We start from the raw sequence: 23204 nt of genomic DNA, 5'->3' as shown, positions 1-23204 counted from the left end.
CTTGGTATTGGTACAGGAACAGGCATATAGATCAATGGAACAGAATTGAGATTCCAGAAGCAAAACCCCAATTTCTCAACCAACTCATCTTCGACAAAGCCCCCACCACCTACCACTGGGGAGAGGAGAACCTATTCAGTAAATGGTGCTGGGAAAACTGGCTGATCACATGCAGAAGATTGAAACAGGACCCCTATCTATCCCCATGCACAAAGGTTAACTCCAAATGGATCAGAGACCTAAATGTAAAACCTCAAACCATAAGAACCTTAGAAAAGGAGGGAAATACTTTCATGGAAATCGGAACTGGCATCCAATTCCTGTACAAAACCTGAAACCCACAGGTCATAAGAGAGAAGATAGACAAATGGGACCTTATTAAACTGACAAGCTTCTGCAAAGCCAAAGAAACCATCAAGAGAGCAGGGAGACAGCCTACAGACTGGGAAAAAGTATTTGCCAACTCTAGGTCTGACAAAGGCTTAACATCCTGGATCTACAAGGAACTGAAACGTACTGAAAAGAAGAAAACAAACAACCCCATTATAAAATGGGCAAAAGATATGAACAGACACTTCACAAAAGAAGACATTCGAGCAGCCAACAAACACATGAAGAAATGCTCAACCTCACTAATCATCAGGAAGATGCAAATCAAAACCACACTCAGATACCACCTAACTCCAGTCAGAATGGCAATTATCAACAACTCAAAAAATAACAGCTGCTAGAGAGGGTGTGGTGAAAAGGGAACACTTCTACACTGTTGGTGGGAGTGTGAGCTAGTGCAACCTCTGTGGAAAGCAGTGTGGTGATTCCTAAAAGCTCTAAAAATTGACCTTTCATATGACCCCGCAATCCCCCTACTGGGAATATACCCTGAAGAACACAAATCACTCTATAAAAAAGATATCTGCACATGTATGTTTATCGCAGTGTTGTTCACAATAGCAAGAACCTGGAAACAACGATGCTGCCCATCAAAAGAGGACTGGATTTTAAAAATGTGGTACATATACACGATGGAATACTACACAGCCATAAAAAAGAACAAAATCATGAATTTCACAGCAACCTGGATGGAACTAGAGTCTATAATACTGAGTGACCTCTCACAGAAACAAAGATCCGAGCATCACATATTCTCACTCATATAATGGACCTTGAACATCCAATGTAATACTATAAGAAAATGACTAACGGTACTGGGAAACTATGGAGAGGGAGAGGGATGGGATTAACAGTAGCAAGTATCTGTCTGGGGATGGGAAAACACCTCTTATCAACAGGGTGCCTGAATGAAACGTAATCGTACACCTAACCCTTAACTGTACCCCACAAAACCATAATAAAAAATATTGATTAATAAAAAAAAGAAAAAAAATTAACTCCAGTTCTTTTAAAGCTCATTTGGCATGTATATTATTGATTTTACCTGGAAAGCCCGGTTTTAAATGTTCGTGTATGCACCTCTGGAAGGAATAAATAGCTGGTTGAGCCCGTTAAGTCCACCGTGGCAAATAATGGTGGAATTACTTTAGCCTGCACATCTGCCAGTAAATCACCAGCATGACCATTTAGGTAAGTGGTGATCAAACTTTACAGTCCTTAGGAATCAACTGGGCACTCGTTAAGGTGCAAATTACTCATTGGGTCCGGTGGCTCAGTGTGTAATCCCAGCACTTTGGAAGGCAAAGGAGAGTGGATTGCCTGAGACCCCTAGTTCGAGACCAGCCTGGACAACTAGGCAAGACCTTGTCTCTACAATAAATAAAAACTTAGCTGGGTGCGGTAGCACGCGCCTGTAGTTCTGACTACTTGGAAGGCTGAGGGGAAAGGATTGCCAGTGCCCAGCAGGTCGACGCTCAGGTGGCTGCAGTCTAGCCTGGATGACAGAGTGAGACTCCAACTCAAAAAACAGGAAAAAAAAAAAGATTTCTAACACTGTTCTTAGAAATTTTGGTTCTATAATTCTCGGTTGGGGCCTAGGAATCTACAGTTTAACAACCCTCCCAGGTGATTATGAAACAGAGTTTGTGGACCATATAGCTGATTAAACCTTCTCTTGGACTCACTATACAGAGTGACTGAGTTTGTACGCTATAGCTTTGACCAGATGGCTGCATTAGTGGATGCTAAGGAATTAGGTCACCTGTTCCTAGAGGTAAGAGTAGGGAAGGCTACACTGCCTATAAATTTGATGAAATTTGTTCTGGGGAAAATTTGTTTTCAATGTAGTCATTCTATAGCTGGGATAGACATTTGATATAATACTCTCCTCTCCTCTGTTTCCCTCGTTCCTGTCTCCTCATGGAGAAGGACTTTTACCAGAGGGCACCTGGAAGTCCTGGACATCTTTGCTCTTGCACACACAGGTGGTGAGAGAATTGCTTGCATTCTCTCTCCCATCTGGCAGCCTGGAGGCAGCAAGTCCTCATCCATCTGCCCCTCAAAATGCAACCATGCTTTAGACAGTGGTTTTCAGCCTTTGCTGCACACTGGATAAACACTGGGAGTGTTACCAAGTACTGAAGACTGGGTCTCATCTCCAGCGATTCTGATTTAATTGGTGCAGGATGGTGCTTGGGGTCAGGAGTTTTCAAAGTTTTCCTAAGTGTTTCTAATGGAGCTAAGGTTGAGAATCATTCTATAGCAGTCATTTGCAAACTTTTCCTTAAAAGGACCAGATAGGAAATATTTTAGGCTTTGCAGGCCATACAGTCTCTGTAACAACTGCTCAACTCTGCTGTTGTAGCTTGAAAAGCAGCTATAGACAATCATAAACCAGTGGGAATGGTTGTGAGCCAATAACACTTATGGACACTGAAATCTGGGTTCCACTTAATGTTCACATGGCACAAAATATTGTTCTTTTGTTTTTTGTCCAACTATTTAAAAATGTCAAAATGCTATTCTTGACTGGCAAGATGGCAAAATCAGGTTAGCAGGCTAGATTGTAGTCTTCTGACTCTTGCTCTACAACAAATCAGAAGCGAGTGTAAGAGATTTTTGGGTCATGTTCAGCTATTAGCTTGTACACGGTGCAAAGCTTATTAGAGCACAGTTTTTTCATCTTTGCAGACAAAGATTGTTTATGCATATTTTAGATTTGTTCTTATTCAGTTTCTTTTTTAAATTTTATTTTAAAGATGTGGGGTGCAATTCAGGGTTAGGTATACAAATGATTATTGAACAGGTAATGTTTGGGCCTCACTTTGGTCCCCACTTCACCTGGTTTGAGATGAGGCATCCTTATTGATGAAGTGTGTCTCTCCCCTTTCCTTGCAGTTTCCCATTACTACCAATCTCTTTCTTATAGTATTATGATAATTGTTCAGGGTCCACTTATGAGTGATTGTTCAGTTTCTTGGTACAGGAAGTTGGCTGTTATAAGAGAGGGGTCTTTCACTATGTCAATATGAGAATTATGGAATTCCTTTTACATTGTAAATTATCACTTTTCCTTTATTTTCTTTGTGTCTTCCAGCAGCACTCAGTGGAGGGAGAGAGAGGGAAACTGTAATTATTTTTTAAGAACAGCATCCAACCTTCATTAAGTGATACTATGTGCATGACACAGTGCAAAGTGAAAAAACAAAGAATCTGTTCAAAAGTAGAGGGCTTTAGCTTATCTATAACTTCCCTTCTTTGTGATAGTAGAGAGTAAAGAAAAGCTGGTTAAGTAGGCTCTGCAATCAGACAGCAGAGTTCAAAATCTAGCTGTCACTTACAATGTCTGTGTCCTGTTTTTAAAGCTCTCTGTATCTCAGTTCCTCGCATATATAAAGTAGAAATAATAATAGTGCTTTAAAAAAATCTCTGTGACCTGTTTTAAAAACTCTCTACGTCTCAATTCTTTAAATATATAAAGTAGGGATGACAACAGTACTCTGAACAATGCCTCAGGAAACGCTAGCCATTATTATCGCTTTATCCTTATAATGGCTATCTGCTCTAAGAACTGAGTCTAATCTACTGTGTACAACACCTATTACCCAGCAAAAAATTCTGTGTATTATAATTGGGATGCTATAGATAATACATTTTATAATAGGTCAAATGATGTCTATCATGCATATTGTGATGGATGGTACATATTGTGCATATTGTGATGGATGGTACATTTCTATAAAGGCAGAATGCATGCCTGATTTTTTTTTTTTTTTAGATACCTCAAGTCACCTAGCAGGCTACCTTGGACATAACAACGTATTCAACATGTAAATGTTTAGGCATCTTTGTGTCATTGAAACAAAGCATGATCCTTGCCCCGCTATATAAACCAGGTCCCCCTTCAGGACAGATACTCGTTACCCAAATGTCCACTGTTAATGGATCTTTCCCCAGAAATTGTCTTCTAAAGAGAGTTGCCTTGCTCATGCACATATTCCCCCCCCACCAGAGGCAGCAGGTATCTAATGTCCTGCCTGGTCTATACGAGGTTCTAAGGCTGGGTCCCCTTGCCTCAACTTAGGGCAACTCTGAAGGGTATATTTCTACATCCAGACCTTCTAACAAGATGCTGCCAGAGTTATGCCACCTCACCATTTACATATACCCTGATGTCTTTTGTTTTTAAGAATCTGTGTTGTCACAGATAACAGTTGAAAAAAGAAACCATTTTCAGAGAATTCCTCATAAGTGACACACACAATCTAGATCAAAAAGACCTATCTCCTTACTGTTCAAACATACATGAAAATCCTAGAGTAAATGCAGCTCTCAGAAGTTACAACTCAGTCACATAGAACTAAAGGGACCAGAACTGTGCACTTATTCTGTTAGGCATCTATATCAGGATGAATCTAAAAACTTGTTCTGAGATGGATAGTTGAGTGCAAAAGGATCACTGGAGGGTTCTCAAAATCAACATTGAAGGGAGAGTGGGAAACAGGGCTGGGCAAAGGGAAAGGATGAATAGTGATGAGATCACACAAAGGCCTCAGCAGATGCCACAGGCAGTTCTGGAGCTGGACTGGCCCTTCAGAGTTGCCCCAAATTGAGGTAAGGGGACCTAGCCTTGGAACTCCAGATTGGCCGGTCAGATCATTGGATGCCTGCTGCCTCTGGAGAGGGGACATGTGCATGGGCAAGGCAACTCCCCCCAGGAGAGGACGATTTCTGGAGAAGGGACTCAGCTGTGATCCATTAGCAGTGAACACTTGGGGAATACGTACCTTCATCCTGAAGCCCTGGGGATCAGCTTTCCTAAGGAGAATACCAAGAGGAAATGGAACAAATCTGCCTGGCAGGTAGAGAGAAGCACGGATTGTCCTGCATTTCAACTTCATCCACAATGCTCTCCTTTCATCAATGAAAAGGACTTTCTCCAGATGAGATTAGTTTTTGATGAATTTGGATGCCTCCCATCTAGCTTATGCTTCCCAAAAGGAACTGTTAATTTTTCTGACTACTTAGGATATAGCAGAATTAAGACTTACTGCTCTAGCATTCCCTGGTATTCCCATTTTCCTTTCTTATAAACCAAAACAAAACAACAATAACAACCTCCAATGCTTTTTGGAATTTTCTGGGAAACCACCTGCTCAAAACTAAAGAGTCTCCCTGTGATCTGTGGTCCACCTGGAGACCTCATTTTGAAATCACTGGATAGGCATCCTTTGCACCTATGGTTCTCAAAGTGTGGCCCCTAGACCAGCAGCATCATCACTTGGGAAATGGTTAGAAGAGCAAATTCTTGAACTGAAAACTCTGGGACTGGAGTTCAGCATTCTGTGTGTGTTTTTTTGTTTGCTTTTTAATTTACTCATTTATTTGTTTGTTTGTTTTACAGACAGGGTGTCATTACATTGCCCAGGCTGGAGTGCAGTGACTATTTATAGGTGTCATTATAGTTCACTGAACCCTCGAAATCCTGGGCTCAAGCAATCCTCCTGCCTCAGCCTCTGGAGTAGCTAGGACTACAGGCATGCATCTTTAGCCTGGCCAACATTCTTTGATTTAACAAGCCCTTGCATACTAAAGTTTGAGAACCACTGTCTGACACATTTTTTTTCTCCTTAGCAGAAATAAAAAAAGGACATTAAAGTATCCTCTTCTACAGATTTATGAGTGTCTTTATGAAGCTCTTCCAGAAAGTACTCACAAACGAGAAATCTGGTATCTTAAACCCGGGCCAAATTCCAATATGAGGATTAAACATTTCCTTATTTTGTCACTTCTGACTTTCAGCATTTTCCTAAGATTTAGTCCTTAAAATTCTCTCACTCTGATGGGCCCATAAGGCACAAAAGACAGCAAGATCTGATTTCTAGTTCTTCATGTATTCATTTGCTAGGTAACCGTGGTAAACTCCTTAATTTCTCAAAGTTTCAGTATTCTCATGGGCAAATTAATAGAATTAATAGTAGTATCTATTTTATAAAGGTTAAATTTTGTGATGATGACAATGTTGATGATAGTAGCTATTGATTAATAATAAACTGTTCTGTTGACTGCCTGCTAATAGCTAAAAACCACATTTAATCCCTTCAACTTGAAGAAGGTTGAAGTTCAGTCAGTTCCATGTGATTCCTATTTTTCATCTGAATCAACTTCTTGGACCCCAAGACTGCAGACTATCTGAACCTAACTTAGTATCTTCAGTGAATTAGTTTTTATTCCTCGGTTTAAAAATAGTATACATGGATAGTACTTATATGCCAAACACTCTACTGGAGAGCCAGGGACCTGATGCATTTGTTTAAGAGCTCCTCATTCTGGAATTTGACTTAGTTCAGGATATCAGAGTCTACATTTTAGATTCTCTAGGTCTTTTCTGCTTTTCTCTAACCAGCAGTGAGACTGAATGTTTGTCCTCTCCAAATCTCATTTGAAACAAGATCTCCAATATTGGAGGTGGGGTCTAGTGGGAAGTGGTTGGATCATGGGATTGGATCTCTTATGAATGGCTTGGTGCCCTGATTGTTTAAAAGTCCCAATACTACCTCCTGTCTCCCACTCTCGTGGTGACACACCTGCTCCCCTTCTGTCCTTTGCTGTGATTTTAAGCTTCCTAAGGCCTCACCAGAAGCCCAGCAGATGCCAGCGCCATGCAGAATCCTGAACCCAAATAAATCTTTTTTCGTTATAATTACCCAGCCTCAGGTACTTATTTTTAGCAATGCAAAATGGACTAATACAAACAATAACTATGGAGACTTCAAGGCCACCAGGGTCCTCACAAGGTCTGTGATCTAGGCCTGAAAAGCCCAGAAACCTCCCCATTATCCAATACATATTTATCAACCCTACTATGTCCTAGACACTGTAGCTCTGAAACCTGTCAGCCCCAGGGACTAGGCTTCTAGGAGAACCTTCTAACTCCAAAATAACAGATGATGGAGCCCTTTTGATTTCTCCGCTGAATCAAGACCTTAGGGGACCCAATCCCTTCCAGGCCAGACTCACTCCTGGGCACACACTAAACTTTCTCAGGGGCCTGCCATGCAACTGCAGCACTGGTGCTTCCTGGAATAATGGCTCAAAAGGCCTATCCTACTTTCATTATAAAGTGATTCAGACTAGGAACTGGTCAGTATATCTATCAAAATCAAAATTAGAAATCTAGTCTTAAGGAAACCAAAAAAGGGGCCACAAGGATGTATTCTCATCTGACTCTGTATGATAAGGAAGGCCTGGGAAGAAATCACTTAAGAAAGTTGTTTCATTCAGCAATCAGAGCTAAAAATGCTGGAGTCTCTCCCACATGCACAGGCTTCAACATTCATATGTTTTAATCTCTGAATTAATTTGTTTCTCTTCAAACACTTGAGGCCATCCATTACCATCCATACTTAGACATGGACAGATACATAACAATCATGCTTAGGTTGGTGAATGTGTGTATATTGCCTGATTGAGGATGTTTACTTGTATAATAATATCTGCACATCTGGAAGTTTTATAGATTTATATGGATAAATTAGCAGGCCCTGCTTTTAGCTGCAACGTATTTTTAGAAACCACTTCATAATGTAGATATTTTCCATGGAAAAGATGCTATAATTGGGAGATTCAATCCTGACCAATTATAGCATCCTCAGCAAATAAAATACAGTTACTGTCAACAGCTTGCCATGAAACAAAAACTAAACTATGACCATTTTATAAACCTCTATAAATATCTAAAACACTAAAACAATGACTTAAGTCCTATAAAAGGGGCATAATTATATATTACCAATAAATAGAATCTCAAAGCTTCCAGAAATGTCCAAAATGTATAAAAATACAACTCAATTACCACACTGCTATATTAACATTAAACATCTAATTAACAATTTCACAAACATTAGGTTTTAGTGTTGCATTTTAAGGATAATTCAAACAGTCCCAATCTTTATTTTTTTATGCATCCAAAGACACTGATCCAATTCAGTGCTCACAATGTTGGTGGAAGAGTAAACTAGTACAACCGCTATGGAAATTGGTTTGGAGATCTCTCAAAGAACTAAAAGTAGATTCACCATTTGATCCAGTGATCTCACTATTAGGTATCTACCCAAAGCAGCAGACAGAGGTCATTATATAAAAAAAGACACCTGCACCAGCATGTTCATCACAACAAAATTCACAACTGCAAAGATGTGGAATCAACCTAAATGCCTATCAATCGATCTGTATATAATGAAAATGTGGTATATTTACACTATGGAATACTATTCAGCTGTTAAAAAGAATGAAACAATGTCCTTTGCATGGGTGGAATTGAAGAAAATCATCCTAAGTGAACTAAGAACACCAAACACCACATGTTCTCACTCATAAGTGGGAGCTAAACTAAGGATCTGCAAAGACATAGAGGATGGTATAATGGAAACTGGAGACTCAGAATGGGGAGGAGGAAGGGGGTGAAGAGACAAAAAATCACCTACCGGGTACAATGTGCAAAGGTGGGGGTGGTAGGGACATTTAAAGCTCAAACCAAAACTATTTGTACGCTCTAAAGTTATTGAAATAAAGGAAAATAAATCAATAAATACATAACTGAACAAGAAATGAATCCAATGTCTTATTTTCCTTTTCAGGTAGAAATCTATCTTTTACTGCATTTACTACCTTCATTTTACAGGCCTCGTCCCCCCAACCAATTTTTCCCATTTCCCCCTTCCTCCTTGTCTTTCCTCCCTTCCCCTACCCCCTTCTCTACCCACCCCCTGCTTCTGCCTACCTACTCCCCTTTCTAATACATGATTACCATAGAACGAACATATTGTCACAGTGCAATGTTGTCCTGGCCAAAAACGACTGGTCCAGGATTAGGCCCCAATCACCATATTTCCTGGGAATTGACATTTGGAACTGAGAAAATCAGAGATGGGGGCATCTCTGCACTCCTGCTGCTGAGGCCTTGGGAGCCCTGGCCCTTGTCCTTTATTGGCTTGATTGTTCACTGCTCCTCAGGCTTCATGAGCTGCCTCAATATATATTTTTAAGAGAGATTCCCCTTGTGGCTGAAGCTAGGCAGTCACTTTCTATTACTAAAAGGCCAGAAAGCTCTAACTAAACATACCTCTGGCAGGTAGATGCAGTCAAAATTATTACTTCCACCTTAAAGCTCAGGTCAAAGCAATTACTGCTCAGACTTAATGACCTAGAACAAGTGCACAACAAATGACAAGAACATGTTACAAATAAATATGCACCACACAATCCCACTTTAGTTTTTTAAACATATGATTAGAAAAACCATACAACAAACCGTTACTATTGTTTATCTCTAGTGATTTTTTTTCTGTTTTCATTTTATTTTATACTACTTACCAATTTCCACAATAAGCCAGATTTACTTTTCGTAACCAAAAAAAAGTGAAAAAAAACCCCCTGAGAATTAGATGTCGCCCAGAGGACTGACATTAGCAGTGATGACATTTTTTACAGTTTTAAAATTATCATTGTCATTATTTTAAAGATGTGGAGTGCAATTCAGGGTTAGGTACATAAGTGATCATCATACAGATGAAGTTTGGGCCTCCCATTGGTCCTCATTTCGCCTGGTCTGGGATCAGATACTCTATTTAGTGTTACATGTCCTCCCTTCCCCTGGCACTGATTTTTTTTTAAATTTTATTTTATTTTATTTTATTTTAAAGATGTGGGGTACAATTCAGGATTAAGTATACAAATGTTCATTATGTGGATACCCTTGTTGATGAGGTGTGCCCCCTGGCAATGATTTTTAAAGATGACTCCAGCCTGCCTTTATTCCCTTGGTTGTCTCCCACATTAGTCCATTTACAGCTACAAGAACAGTTTCCTAGTTTCAAACCAAAGCAATGTCATGAAGACACACGATGTGCCATAGGGAAAGGATTTGAAGTAAGAGGATCTGGGTTTGCGACCCAGCAAAATGGCTATGAGGTCTTAGAATGTTTACTTACTTTCCTCGCTTTAAAAGGGGAATACGAGCCAGGCTCGGTGGCTCAGCTTGTAATCCCGCGCCTTTCGGAGGCTGAGGTGAGTGGATTGCCTGAGCCCGCGGGTTCGAGACCCGCCTGGGCAGCGAGACCTCATCTCTACAATAAATCAAAAAATCAGCCGGGGATGGTAGGGCATGCCTGTACTTCCGGCTACTTGGAAGGCTGAGGCGGAAGGATCGCCGGAGCCCAACAGGCGAGGCTCCCGGCCACTGCACTCCAGTCTGGGCGACAGAGTGAGACTCCAACTCAAAAAAAAAAAAGGGGGGAGTGGATACGGAAGGCTGAGGTGGAAGGATCGCCTGAGCCCAGTGGGTCGAGGTTGCGCTGACCGTGAGCACGCCACTGCACTCCAGCCTGGGTGATGGAGTGAGACTCCAACTCAGAAAAAAAAAATGTGGGGGTTGCAGAATCACTCCTCTCAGGTTGATGATGTGCTTCGTAAGAGAACATGGATGAGAAAGCTGTGCACAGTGCTAGCAAGCATAGCTACTATTGGCTACTCTTTTGTCTGGTTCCACTGCAGCTCTCTCTGACAGTGTGGCTTTTGGCTGGGCTTCTCTGTCAAGAAACTAGAAGAGGCCACTATACACTCCTTACCAAATTCTCTTTGCTATGGGACTTGCTAGACACCCAAACCCTGAAGCCTCAGTTATCCTTCTCTTATTGGCTTTGCACACTTTTTAACAAAATGAAGTTAATTTATACAATATTGAATACTTTTCAATACTCCAGAAATATAACTCATCTAGTAACTACACTTTCTAAAACATTTTATAAATGTACCCAACAAAATTTTTACCATTTCAGTTAGCCATTTTAAAGTGTACAGTTGAGTGGTATTAAGCACATGCACATTGTTGTGCTACAGCAATACCAATACATCTCCAGAACTTTTTCTGTCTTTCCACACTGAAACTCCATAAGCATTAAGCAGTTACTCCCCCTTTCTCTCCTCTCCATCGCCTCTGGAAACTACCATTCTACTTTCTGTTTCTGGATTTGACTACTGTAGGTTGCCCATATAAGAGAGATCATACACAGTGATGGTAAGTCTTCTTCAGAGAAACGTCTATTTAAGTCCTTTGCCATTTTAAAATATGGTTATTTGGGTTTGCTTACTGTTGTTGAGTTGTAAGAGTTCTTTACATATTCTAGATATTAACCCATATCAGATATACGATTTGCAAATATTTTTCTCATTCTATGGGTTGCCGTAGTTGCTATACTTCTTGACCTTATATACCTGTTTACTCAAACAAATAGTAGCTGTGCACCTGCCATGTGAAAGACATTGTGTTAATGACCAAGCAAAAGATGCAGTTGACTTTCTTGCCATGCTATCAGAACCCTTCCCAATTGATTGGAAACAATTGTTTTTTTAATTACTAGATCTTTGAGGATGTCTAAAAGGAATTTAGTTGGCTATTTCAATTATCTCAAGCATCTGAGAAGTGAGATCTTAGTCTTAAATAGGTTGTGAAGTTTCTCAGCAGTGAAACTTGAAACTAGAAGAGGTAGTCACTGTCCACACACTCACACACACACAACATCAAATTTCCATCAGGGACTTCCTGACATCTACACGTGTGTGTGGAAGGAAATACTTCCTTTGGCACCAGTGCTTCCTGAGGATAGATCAACTTTGAATATTATGTTTTATTATAAGATTTATTATTCTATTAATAACTGATAAAGGTCATGAACCTTAACCCTGGGACACCAGACTCTGACCGCGGTCTTAAGACCCTTTCCTGACCAATGAAGAGTAAAATTTGTTTTAATCAACCACGTACATTCTGTCTTTGCTACAGAGTTTGTTTAAACCTTAGCATGATCACCATGAATTAGAACTTAAAAGCCCCTGATTTTTTTTTCTCCTTGGCACTTCTCAGTAAATTTCTTCACCAGGGAGTGTTTCCCTGCCTGGTAAGTTAATGGACTCAGCCTTTAAACCCCTCCCCGACCTTTATTTTACATTCCATGTGGCTGCCATCCTGTTCCTAACTCCATAGTCTTGTCCCAACTCAACACAGAATCCACAACTACCCTAAGTTTTAGCAGAGATACACACTTACCCATGCATAGCTGTAATTAATCTTGTTTCTACAATCCTCAGGGAATTTAAGTAAACGCCAATCAGTTTTCAAACAAACAGGTATTTTTTTTTAAATTTAGCTACCCAATATACAGATGTTTGACATAATTTTTCTTATAGTATTCACATTTTCTTTTTTCTTTTCTTCTTCTTATTTTTTCGGCTTCCTGGGTTCAGGCAATCCTCCCTCCTCAGCCTCCCCAGTAGCCAGGACTAAAGGCATGTGCCTTAAAAAAAAATTTTTACAGAGACAGGGTCTATATGTTGCCCGGGCTGGTCTCAAACTCTTGGGCTCAGGTAATCCTCCTGCCTCCGTCTCCTGAAATGCTGGGATTACAGGCCTGAGCTATTGCACCCAGCTTGTAGTGTCCACATGCAGTTAGGCACAGTGGCTCAAACCTGTAATCCCAGCACTCTGGGAGGCCGAGGTGAGGGAGTTGCCTGAGCCCACGAGTTGGAGACCAGCCTGGGGAACTTGGCAAGACTTCACTGCTACAATAAATTTTTTAAAAAATTAGCTGGGCGTGGTAGCTCGCACCTGTAGTTCCATCTACTTGGAAGGCTTAGGCGGAAGGATTGCCAAAGTCCAGCAGGTCAACACAGGAGTGGCCGTGAGTGTGCCACTGCACTCTAGCCTGGGCACCAGAATGAGACTACAACTCAAGAAACAAAACAAAACAAAAAACACATTCACAGGCCTTTATGTAAATACTCAGCTGCTTCTTGGATCTGCTTTGCCTCTGATAGTTGTTCCTGCGCGAGCACACACACACACACACACACAAGTATACATTTGTCATGGAAGAACTGCCTTTAATGTCCTGTTGAAGCCAAAGAATCAAAATTTTCAAGATAATGAATTAAATTTGCAGAATCACTGCTCAGGAGCAATAACATTACAAACAGGAAATTAGTCCAATTACAATTTCTTCTGAATTATGATCTCTGCTTCCTTGCTGCTTTACTTAGTACCAAATCACCCGAACAGCCTGCTTGCTGTCTGTAGTAGTAGTTCAAAAGCACAACAACCCTCAGGGGTTTTCCCCACATGGAATGGAGTGGGGCAGATAAACCACAATGCACAGCTCGAGATCAGCTAGAGAAAATGAATCTGAAGCCAGGATCCCAAAAGGGAACACTCTTCACCCATTTTTCCACAGTTCCTCATTTTCCTTCCCAGACCCCCCGGGGTGGCAATCACACAAAGGAAACAGGTCCACTCTGAGCCACTGCTTCTCGCCTGCCCCTGGAGCCTGGCACAGGCAGATCCTGTGTGGGGTGCCTTGCCATCAGTCTGGCTGATTTTATTACCAGATATGAGTTACATACAATTGCAAGGCACTAAATACCAGAAGAGGACAGTAGTAAGACAATCATCTGGGGGCCCTTCTGCCAGTGGTGTAACCTGTCCCTTGGAGTAAATTATGTACCGTGGTGGTGATGAGCTAAATGTCCCCTTTGGAGCTCAAAATATGAAGCTCTGTTCTTCAGAGTTGAAAGACAAGCCCTGTAGCATCAGTTCCACTTATTGGGTTTATCCTGATGCATTCATTTCTCCTTCAGTATCTGAAGGAAGCATCCTTGGGGGGAGAGGGAAGATTTTTTTCTTCTTTGCATGATGTGGATGCTTACTCATGGGAGGGAAGCTAGGCTTTGAGTTTTAATAATCTGATTTCATGTGTGTGAGCAGGCATGTGTGTGCATGAGTTTCCTGATTTAGGTCAGGGTTTTTTGCTTTGTTTTCGTTCACTTTGTCTTTAAAACCATGTGGCGAGAACAAATGGCTCCCATCACACTTAGCATGGTTTTCACTTTCCCCCATCTCTCGTTTCCTTTTGATACTCTTCCAGACATTTTGAAGACAACTGTGGCTGTAAGCCTCCCCCCCTCAATAATCTTGTTTCTCTTTACTGTCAGGAAAAACCTCCTCCTTTGCCCTTTTGCATGAATACTCTATTGCGAAAAATTGAGATCTGGTCCAGAGTCAGCCAAGGAGATGAATGGCTGGGTGAGACTTAGAGGAGGAACAACAGTAAAAGCCACTCAAGGGGCTCCCCCCGGGGACTAAATCTGGAGACAAGTTAGAGAAGTGTGATGAGAACTTTGAAAGGGGTGAAATCCAGGGAATTGCTGAGAAAGTCAATGACTCTTTATCCTTTTCTTTTTCTCAGCTCTTGTTTGAGTACTTTTTGTGTTCTAGGTCTGTGGATTCAGCTCTGAAACAGTTGGCAGAAAGTTTCCTCATAAAGATAAGAATTCTCCATCTTTCTCTTCTGTTTCAAATGCTGATCCAAGTGGATCTTAATCATGGCTCCTCCTTTATTACTAGGAATTTCATGTTGCTGCCTCCTATCATTTGGAATATGGAGAGGGCAAAGAGTTTACCATGGATGAGACATCAACCTCCAATTGGATATGCAGTGGCAATTGTTACATTAATTTACCAGTACTCACAACTGAATTATATTTGATGGTAAATATGTGGAGATAGCTGTGATTACACAAAATAACATTCTTTCTTTTGGAATCTTACCTAGTCCATTGAAACTTTTTTCTTGGAATAAATAGGACTATGGGCTAAATGAAGAAACTGTATGACCATATGAAATTTTAAATTTAAAAAATTTGAAAGCCGACTTAACATGAATGTTTTAATGATAACATCCAAGACAACTGATAATAAAACAATTTGAATAGTGGTTGAATATCAAAAATACACCAAAGAAGAAAGGAGAATGAGAAAGTGGAAGAATTAAAAGAGAAAGAAGAAGAGCAAATATCTGGGAAACCAGGTGAGAACTAGAAGTGAACCACTTTCTTATCCTGGTCACACAACAACAATAAAAGCATTTGCTCGGAGGCAGTAACACTTTATTGAATGTGTCTAATGTCAAGGTGAGTGGAAGTCCTAAAAATCCTGCACTCAAAATACTCCCATCCAGTTAACACATGAGGAGGGAAGATCTATTGCTATGTTCGAACACTTAAGCTTATATCCACTGGTAAAATATCCCACAAGACATAGAGTTTCAAAGAAAAGTTTCACAGATAACCTTCTTGTTCAGCAATACGTAAGCTCTTGGAAAAAAATTTGAAAATGATTTTTTTCCTACCAAACTTTGTATGAAATGCCAGCGAAGAATTCATTGTTTAAAGGAATCCAGAGGTGAATTCTACAATGATAATTTTTATATTCAGGAAATTTAGACTTTTGCTAACTCCTTAAAGTGAGAAAGAACCTATTATATCTTCTCTCTTATCTTTTATTTAACCTTTTTTTTGTGGGTTTTCTCCTTCTCCCTTCTAGGTCAGGGGTCCCCGTTTTGCTACTACACCCAAGTAGCTACCAGACAGCATTTCAAACTCAATGTGTCCTGGGGAAGTAGTTCAGGAAGCTGGTAAGAGGCAGCCTAGAACATATAAAAGAGGCTGAGGAGGAAGAGGAAATGGGGAGCTACTGTTTAATGGGTACAAAGTTCCAGTTTGAGAAGATGAAAATGTTCTGCAGATGGATAGTGATGATGGTTGCACAACAATGTGAATGTATGTAAAGTCACTGAATAGTACATTTAAAAATGGCTAAAATGATCAATTTTGTCATATAATTTTACCACAATAAAAATGCTATAGAACATTTAGCAACAAAAAAATTCTCAATATGGAAAATAGTATATAATATTGTTCAGACTTTTCTGTAAAAGAGATTATATACTCATGTATAGAAAAAAAGGCTGAAAACACAAAATGTTAATAGACATTCTCTCTAAGTGAGAATATGCATAATTTTATCTTTCATATTTTTCTGTATTTTCCATATGTTCTAAGTAAACATGCAGTATTTTTATAACTAGAAAATACAATAAAATTGAAAAGCCCACCCCTTCTATCCTTTTTACCCTGCTTTATTATTATAGTAAACAGCACTTATTACTACCTGAAATTATATTGTTTATATACTTTCTTTCCCAAAGTCTGTTTCCCCAGCTAGAATGTAAATTTCATGAGGGCAGAGACTTTGTCTTATTCACTGCTAGATCGTTAATTTTTGAGTACTTTCTTTTTTTTTTTTTTTGAGTTGGAGTCTCACTCTGTCACCCAGACTGGAGTACAGTGGCACGTTCCCGGCCACCGCAGCCTCGACCTATGATTCCAGTGATCCTTCCGCCTCAGGCTTCCAAGTTGCCGGAACCACAGGCGTGCGCTACCACGCCCAGCTATTTTTTTTTTTTTTCCTGGATTTATTGTAGAGATGAGGTCTCTCCAAGCTGCCCGGGCAGTTCTCGAACCTGGGCTCAGGCAATCCACTCACCTCGGCCTCCCAAAACGCTGGGATTACAGGCTGAGCCACCGAGCCCGGCCAATTTTTGAATACCTTTCAGGCACTTACTGAGCGCTTTATAAATAGGTGAGTGAAATATGAAAGAGAATGAGTCAATAAATGAATGGGTGAATGAACAGAAAATCAATCATCCTCAGTGTCTTTGTCCGTTATTGCTGCTATCACAAAATACCTCAGACTGGGTCATTTGTAAGTAATAGAAATTTATGTCTTATAGTTCTCGAGGCTAGAAAGTCCAGGATCAAGACACCAGGAGATTCGGTGTTGGTGAAAGCTCACTCTGCTTCACAGTTGGATACTTCTTGTGACATTCTCACATGGGACAAGTGGTGAACGACTTCCTCATCCCTCCTTTATAAGGTGACTAATACCACTAATCACTTTCTAAAGGTGCCATCTCTTAACACTATTATACTAGGAATTAAGTTTCAATGTGTAAATTTTGGGGGACACATCCAGACCGTCACACTCAGGTTAGGAGAATGGCCTTTCCTTTGTCCTATGCTCTCTGTTCCAGAACAGGTACCCACATGGAGCATCAGCCCTTTTCTCCTCTGCAGCTCACTCAGGGTTGAAGGAAGTGTTTTTCTCAAGATTAAGGATCATCAAAATTAAATAAAGCCTGCAATATACCCAAAATAGGGCTAACAGGATAGGAAGTAGTCTGGAACCATGTTGTCTGAAGGATAATTGAAGGGGTTAAGAATGGGAAAGGGAAGATTTTTTTTTTTTTAATCACCCTTACTTGTTTTCTTCCTCAATGTTGTGTGGTTTTGTAGGAGTGGGTGAGTCTTACTGCACTTCATGGCAGTGGAGATGAGGAAATCCTTGTGCACAAACAGTATTCTTGTACTGTCTTGAGGTTTCTATGATCTCTGTGAAAATGACCATTGTCTACCCAGTTGCTGCTTGTCCTGCTGGCATTTAAACCTGGTGTAACTCCTCTCCTCCTCTCCTCCCTCCCCCTCCCCTCTTCTCATCTTGAAAAGCAAGATTTAAAGAGAGAAGAAATGTTCTAGCTGTCTCCAAATACTGGAAGTGTAGTCAGGTGGAATTATGCATTTATTCAGCAAACATCCACTGAACCTCTGCTATGTAACAGTGACTAAGGTAGGTACCAAGAGTACAAAAAATAAAAACAGGATTACATTTCATTTGTTTGATTACAGAGAGAATACTGAGGATTGGTGAAGAGAAGTTTAGAATGACAGATTTGAATATATCATAAAGTGGAAAGTCCAAATCAGCATTTTTTAATTTTAAATTTTAAAGATGTAGGGTACAATTCAGGGTTAGGTATACAAATGTTCATTACGCAGGTACTCTTGCCGATGAGGTGTGCCCCCCTAGCAGTTTCCCAATACTGCCAACCCCATCCCCCTCCCGGCAGTTTCCAACTACTGCCAATCCCTTTCTTATAGTATTATGATAATTGTTCAAGGTCTGCTTATGAGTGAAAACATGTGGTACTCTGCTCTTTGTTTCTGTGATAGATCCCTGAGTATGATAGACTCTAAGTCCATCCAAGTTGCTGTGAAGTTCATAATTTTGTCTTTCTTTTTGGCTGTGTAATATTCCATCACGTATATGTACATTTTTTTTCTTTTTTCTCTCCCCCCACCTTTTTTTTTTTCTTAAAGCACATTGTATGGAACCCTAGGGATATATGAGATGTTCATTTATGTTATATAAAAAAGGTTTCTGGGGTCAAATACTTTTAGAAAATCTTGAAATAAAGCTAGGATTTTTAAAACTACAACACAGGACTTCGCAGAGTCTTTAATATACTATTGTGTATGTTATTCTCCTAAAGAGCAAAATATGGTTCCTTTCCCTAAATTCTTTTTGAACCATGGGATACTTTTTCTAGGTCTAGAATCCCATGGGGTCAGCGTTAGGAAAAGTTATTCTTTCTTCACAGTGAGAACATTCAACTTCAGAACAGGTGACTGACAACCACGAATCCACTATGCCTCATCCCTGAGATACACCTTAGCACCACATACAACAAATGCCCAAGTCTTCTGAATCACTCATAGCAACCCACTCCTCTCGCCTCATCCCCCTCACCTCACATTTTTCCCGGTTACAAGTGTCAGCACTCACTTATTCTTCTTTTCATCCTTGCTTTGAACTTGGCTTTCATACACCATGCCTTGTATTTCTGCTTCCGACTTGAGCTCCATGTAACAAGGATTCTGATTTCTTCCCCTAAGCTGTCTGGGGCCACCTTGGATAAAAAACTTCCCTGGTTCAATTCTTCCATCCACCTCACTGTACATAGGAGGAAGACCCAGATGGGAGGAAGCAGGTCTCATGTCAGAGATTCCATAAATGAGGAGAGTTTGGGCTTTCTCATTTGATAGTTCTTGCCTGGTCTTATTTTCAGCTACCTCCTTGACAGGTCTAAGATTCTGTAATGTCCTATTTTAAACAGGACATAATTTTAAATACTTTTGGTACCTGGGAAACTAGCTATTTCTGTAGACTACACCATCTCATTAGTCCTCATATGGAACACAGATGTATTACCACATACTTGAGAAATCTTCCACACAAAGAAAAAAAGGCACTTATTCATGGTTAGTGGGCTATATAGTTTACCTTCCAGTCATATGAATTAAAGAGCCCATGACTCTGAAGACTTGGATGAAATTCCTGTGGGAGAAACTATTGTGGCTTTAAACTACAGAGCTCAAAGTCCCTCCCACTTTTGGCTTCTTACCTTGTAACTTGGGTTCTCATTCCAAAATCCAGTGACCTCATTGATTGCAGCACTTCAATACAGCCCATGTACTAGAATAAAAAAAAGAAGAACACTTAGAACAAAAATACCACAAAGCAGTCTCTTGGCCTCATAGTGACTTCATGGGAAGCACCTAAAATCAGCTTCTGATATCAAGTTACATTTGCACACTCTGCCTACCATTGATATTTCTGACCGTTAGTGAATACATGCCTTAAAGCTTCAATTCAATCATAAAACATCAGCAAAATCCAAACCATAATATCAGGAATACAGGTAACAAAGATAAATGTGGGTTCAGTGGTTAGAAGTGTGGGCTCTGGGGCCAGACCCATGTGAATGTGCTCCTGGCTCTGCCACTTCTTCGTTATGAAACCTCAGTGAGTTACTGGATTTCTCTGCATCACAGTTTTGCCATTGGTAAAATAGGAATATAATCAGAATCATTGAGAGTTAAATTATTTCTCACACGTAAAGCTTTTAGAACAATGCCTGGTATATCCGAATGCCCAAATACTAGAGGGAGCAAAAATAAATGTGAGACAAATAACACAGGAATGTCAAACCTTCTAAGCAGACATAAGCATATAAATGCATGTGATACAGAACTTAGAAGATCTCATCTTCTTTTTGCAAGATCATTTAAATAGTAAGAACATTCAAGAAAGGAAAAATGTCATGTGTCCTGCCAGTGATTAGTAAGGTTAGCTTGAACACAGAGTATTGAAAAGGAATCGAGACTTATAAAGCTGAGGGGTGGTTTATATTTAGTGTGGCAGGAGTGAGGAGCCATGTCAGGCTGCTGGCAAGAGCACGATGCAATTGGATCTGTGTTTGAGGAGGCTTAAGTCATCGGCAGTGTGAAGGTGTGTTAATACTGAGGGAATAAGTTAAGATGCTCCCGTTGAGAGGGAAGTAATGACAGCCCACACTGAGAAGGGATAGGCAATAGGAAGGAGGGGACAGATTCAAGTGACATCATGGAAATAGATACTACAGGATTCAGCAGTTGATTTGATATCGAGAATAAGAGAGAAGGATGAGTCAAGGATGACTCACTCGGCTGTTTGCAGCCAGGGTAGCAAAGGGAACAGTGATGCCATCAACAGAAACAGGAAAGCTGGGAGAGGGGACTATGATGAATTGGTTTGGGACCCATTGACTGTAAGACATTGGTGAGGGATCCAGGAAATAACATGCTGGTAGCTGAAAATTGGATTCTGGAATCCTGAGAGGAATTAAGCCAAGGGATGCAGACTTACTAGTTTTCTGGGTAGCTTTGCCAGGTATGGCTGTGGGAGTAAATCCTCTCAGCAGAGCCTTTGTTGACTGGGGAGAGTGTTGCTTTGAGAATCGCCTTAGAAATGTTACCAGAGTCAAGCAGTCTGATTGAAAGTGATCTGTTGACTCCTTGAAAATGATATGCTTCCTGTTTAGCTTTCTTTTGGAAGCCTTCCAGCCCCTCTCTGCTTGGAAATGGCAAAAGCATTGTGGAAAGATGGCAGGAGCCAGTGGGGAGGGGGGCACCTCCCCAGACACTTCTTGAAATATTTCCGAGCAAATTGTGTAGACTGAGCATCTTAAGAGCCGCTCAGTATACCAAGTACTGCCTCGAGCCTAGTGTTGGGAAGAGCAGTCTGACCAAGACACTGGCCTGGTCATTCTCAGTCAGACTTCTGTTAGTCACACTCAGTCATGCTCCCCTTGGGGTCTGTAGTATTGACACGAAAAACATTTTGGACATTTTACTCTGTCCCAATCACACTTAACTTCCCTGGGTTTGGGATGCGATATCTAGAGAGTACTCTTCAATAAACCATAAGGCTTATTAGTAGAAGAAAGTGAGATTTAGGGGGTAGGTTAAAAAGTCCACCTCAGAATTGTCATGAAAGAGGGTCTGAAAGTCCAAGCTCCACATCCAGGTAGCTTGAAAATATTGTTTGCATGTCCTCACTGGTTGCTCTAGCTTTCACTGCCATCCAGTGCCCTCTTCTGCCCCAATGCTAGCTCCTGCTCCCCTATTTCTTATGTCCCTGGTCCTAGAAAGAGTGGACTCCCCACACAAGTTGAAGAGCGAGTCTGGCTACATCTCCAATTCCCCAGGAGACCTTGCTTGTGCAGAGGTGAGTGCCATCTCTCCTTTCAGTTGTAAATCACCAATTAAAGATGAGATGATACCAACCGGCCTATCAGTACACACTTTTTGAAAAGGTAACCCAGCACCAACATTTTTCACACTCTGCCACAGTGATTTTTCAAAGATGCCTGTCAGATCATGTTTTTCTACTGCTTAAAACCCCTGGCATCTATTATCAAAATAAACACATTATTGTAGACTTCTAGACTTTACATTTTCTGGTCCTTGTCCACTTCTCAGCCTCATCAGTGTCACTCTCCCTTATGCACTTTCCTGCCGCATTGGCCTCCTTTCTACTCCTCAAATACACCCAGCTCATCCAAATACAGCACCCCACACTTGCCATTGCCTCTCTCTGGCCCTTCCCCACTGTTCTACAGGACTGATTCTCTCTCATCCTTCAGATTCCAATTCAAATGACAACCCTCAGAGCCCCCTCCTGTCACCTCTCATCGCAGTCCCTATTTGTCACCTTCACATCATTTTTTGATCATTGGGCTCACTTGTTAGTTTGACTGTCTAGTACCTGTTTTTATTCCTTTATCCATAAGAGCCATGAGAATAAGGACAGATTTGCTACTGCATTCCCAGGAACAGAGCCCAGGACCTGGTGGACACTCAGTAAATACTGTGTTCAACCCTACTGCAGAGAGAGGGAGGAGAGACTGAGAGAGGTGAAGGTGTGACCAGTCTCTCAACCCCGGAAACAAATGAGGAGTACAGGAGCACCAAGGACTCAGACATGTAGGTACTGTAGGCCAGAATGATGCCCTTGGAAGGTTTCTAGATTTCTCAAAAATTTACTCTATGTTTGTTATTTTTGTTATTCCCCATTTCAGAGTTTGGCAACAAACAACCTAGACAGAGGGGGGTTTGCAGTGAAGAGAGAAGCTGGCAAGAATGTGCTCTACTTTTCAGACAGTCTGCAAACCAGGGGTGGAGACAGCCCTGAGTGATAGGGTTGATAGTGGGAACTTTAAAAGGAAAGGAAAGTAGGTTGTATGTGTGAACAAGAGGGGGCAAAGGGACAAAGGGAGCCAGCTGGGACAGGGACTCTTTAAGACTTGATAAGATTTAAGAGCAGTATGAGGACAGTGTCAAAGTGGGAACTATTCTCAGCCCAATTAGATGAATCACCAATGGTAAGATTCTGCTTATCGATGAGAAGAGGAATTTATAGTGTCTTGAGTGGGAGGGAGAGGAAGAGAGGGACTCCTCCAAGGTTTTGTTCTTAATCATACTTCACAGCAATAACCATCATATCTGTTTCTTTCTAAGTCAGGCTCAGACTTTGCTTTGGGATCCCTTCTCTTCATGAAAACCTCTGTTTTGACTCATACTCTTATCTGTCAGCAATGACACAGGTGACACCTTCTGCCAGCCTCACTATGATACAATGGAAGTCTCTAAAGAAGTGGGAATCATTTCTTTATGAGATGGCTGATAATGAGGATAAGTCCTCTTTG

The 23204-nt window shown here is 40.8% G+C and overlaps 1 protein-coding gene across 1 annotated transcript in view; it reads right to left on the bottom strand.

Annotated features, from left to right (window-relative positions):
- SHC4 (SHC adaptor protein 4) overlaps window positions 1-23204 on the bottom strand; it is a 146208-nt gene that overhangs the window by 74155 nt on the left and 48849 nt on the right. Inside the window, exon 3 of the mRNA XM_008069899.2 lies at window positions 19581-19651. Coding sequence (XP_008068090.1) covers window positions 19581-19651 — 71 coding nt within the window. The remainder of the gene's footprint in view (window positions 1-19580; window positions 19652-23204) is intronic.

This window comes from Carlito syrichta, unplaced genomic scaffold (assembly GCF_000164805.1).
Source record: "Carlito syrichta isolate Samal-C Ts95f unplaced genomic scaffold, Tarsius_syrichta-2.0.1 Scaffold312386, whole genome shotgun sequence".
NCBI lineage: Eukaryota > Metazoa > Chordata > Mammalia > Primates > Tarsiidae > Carlito > Carlito syrichta.
Note: the sequence above shows the minus strand (reverse complement) of the source record. Positions and strands in the feature narration are given on the sequence as shown.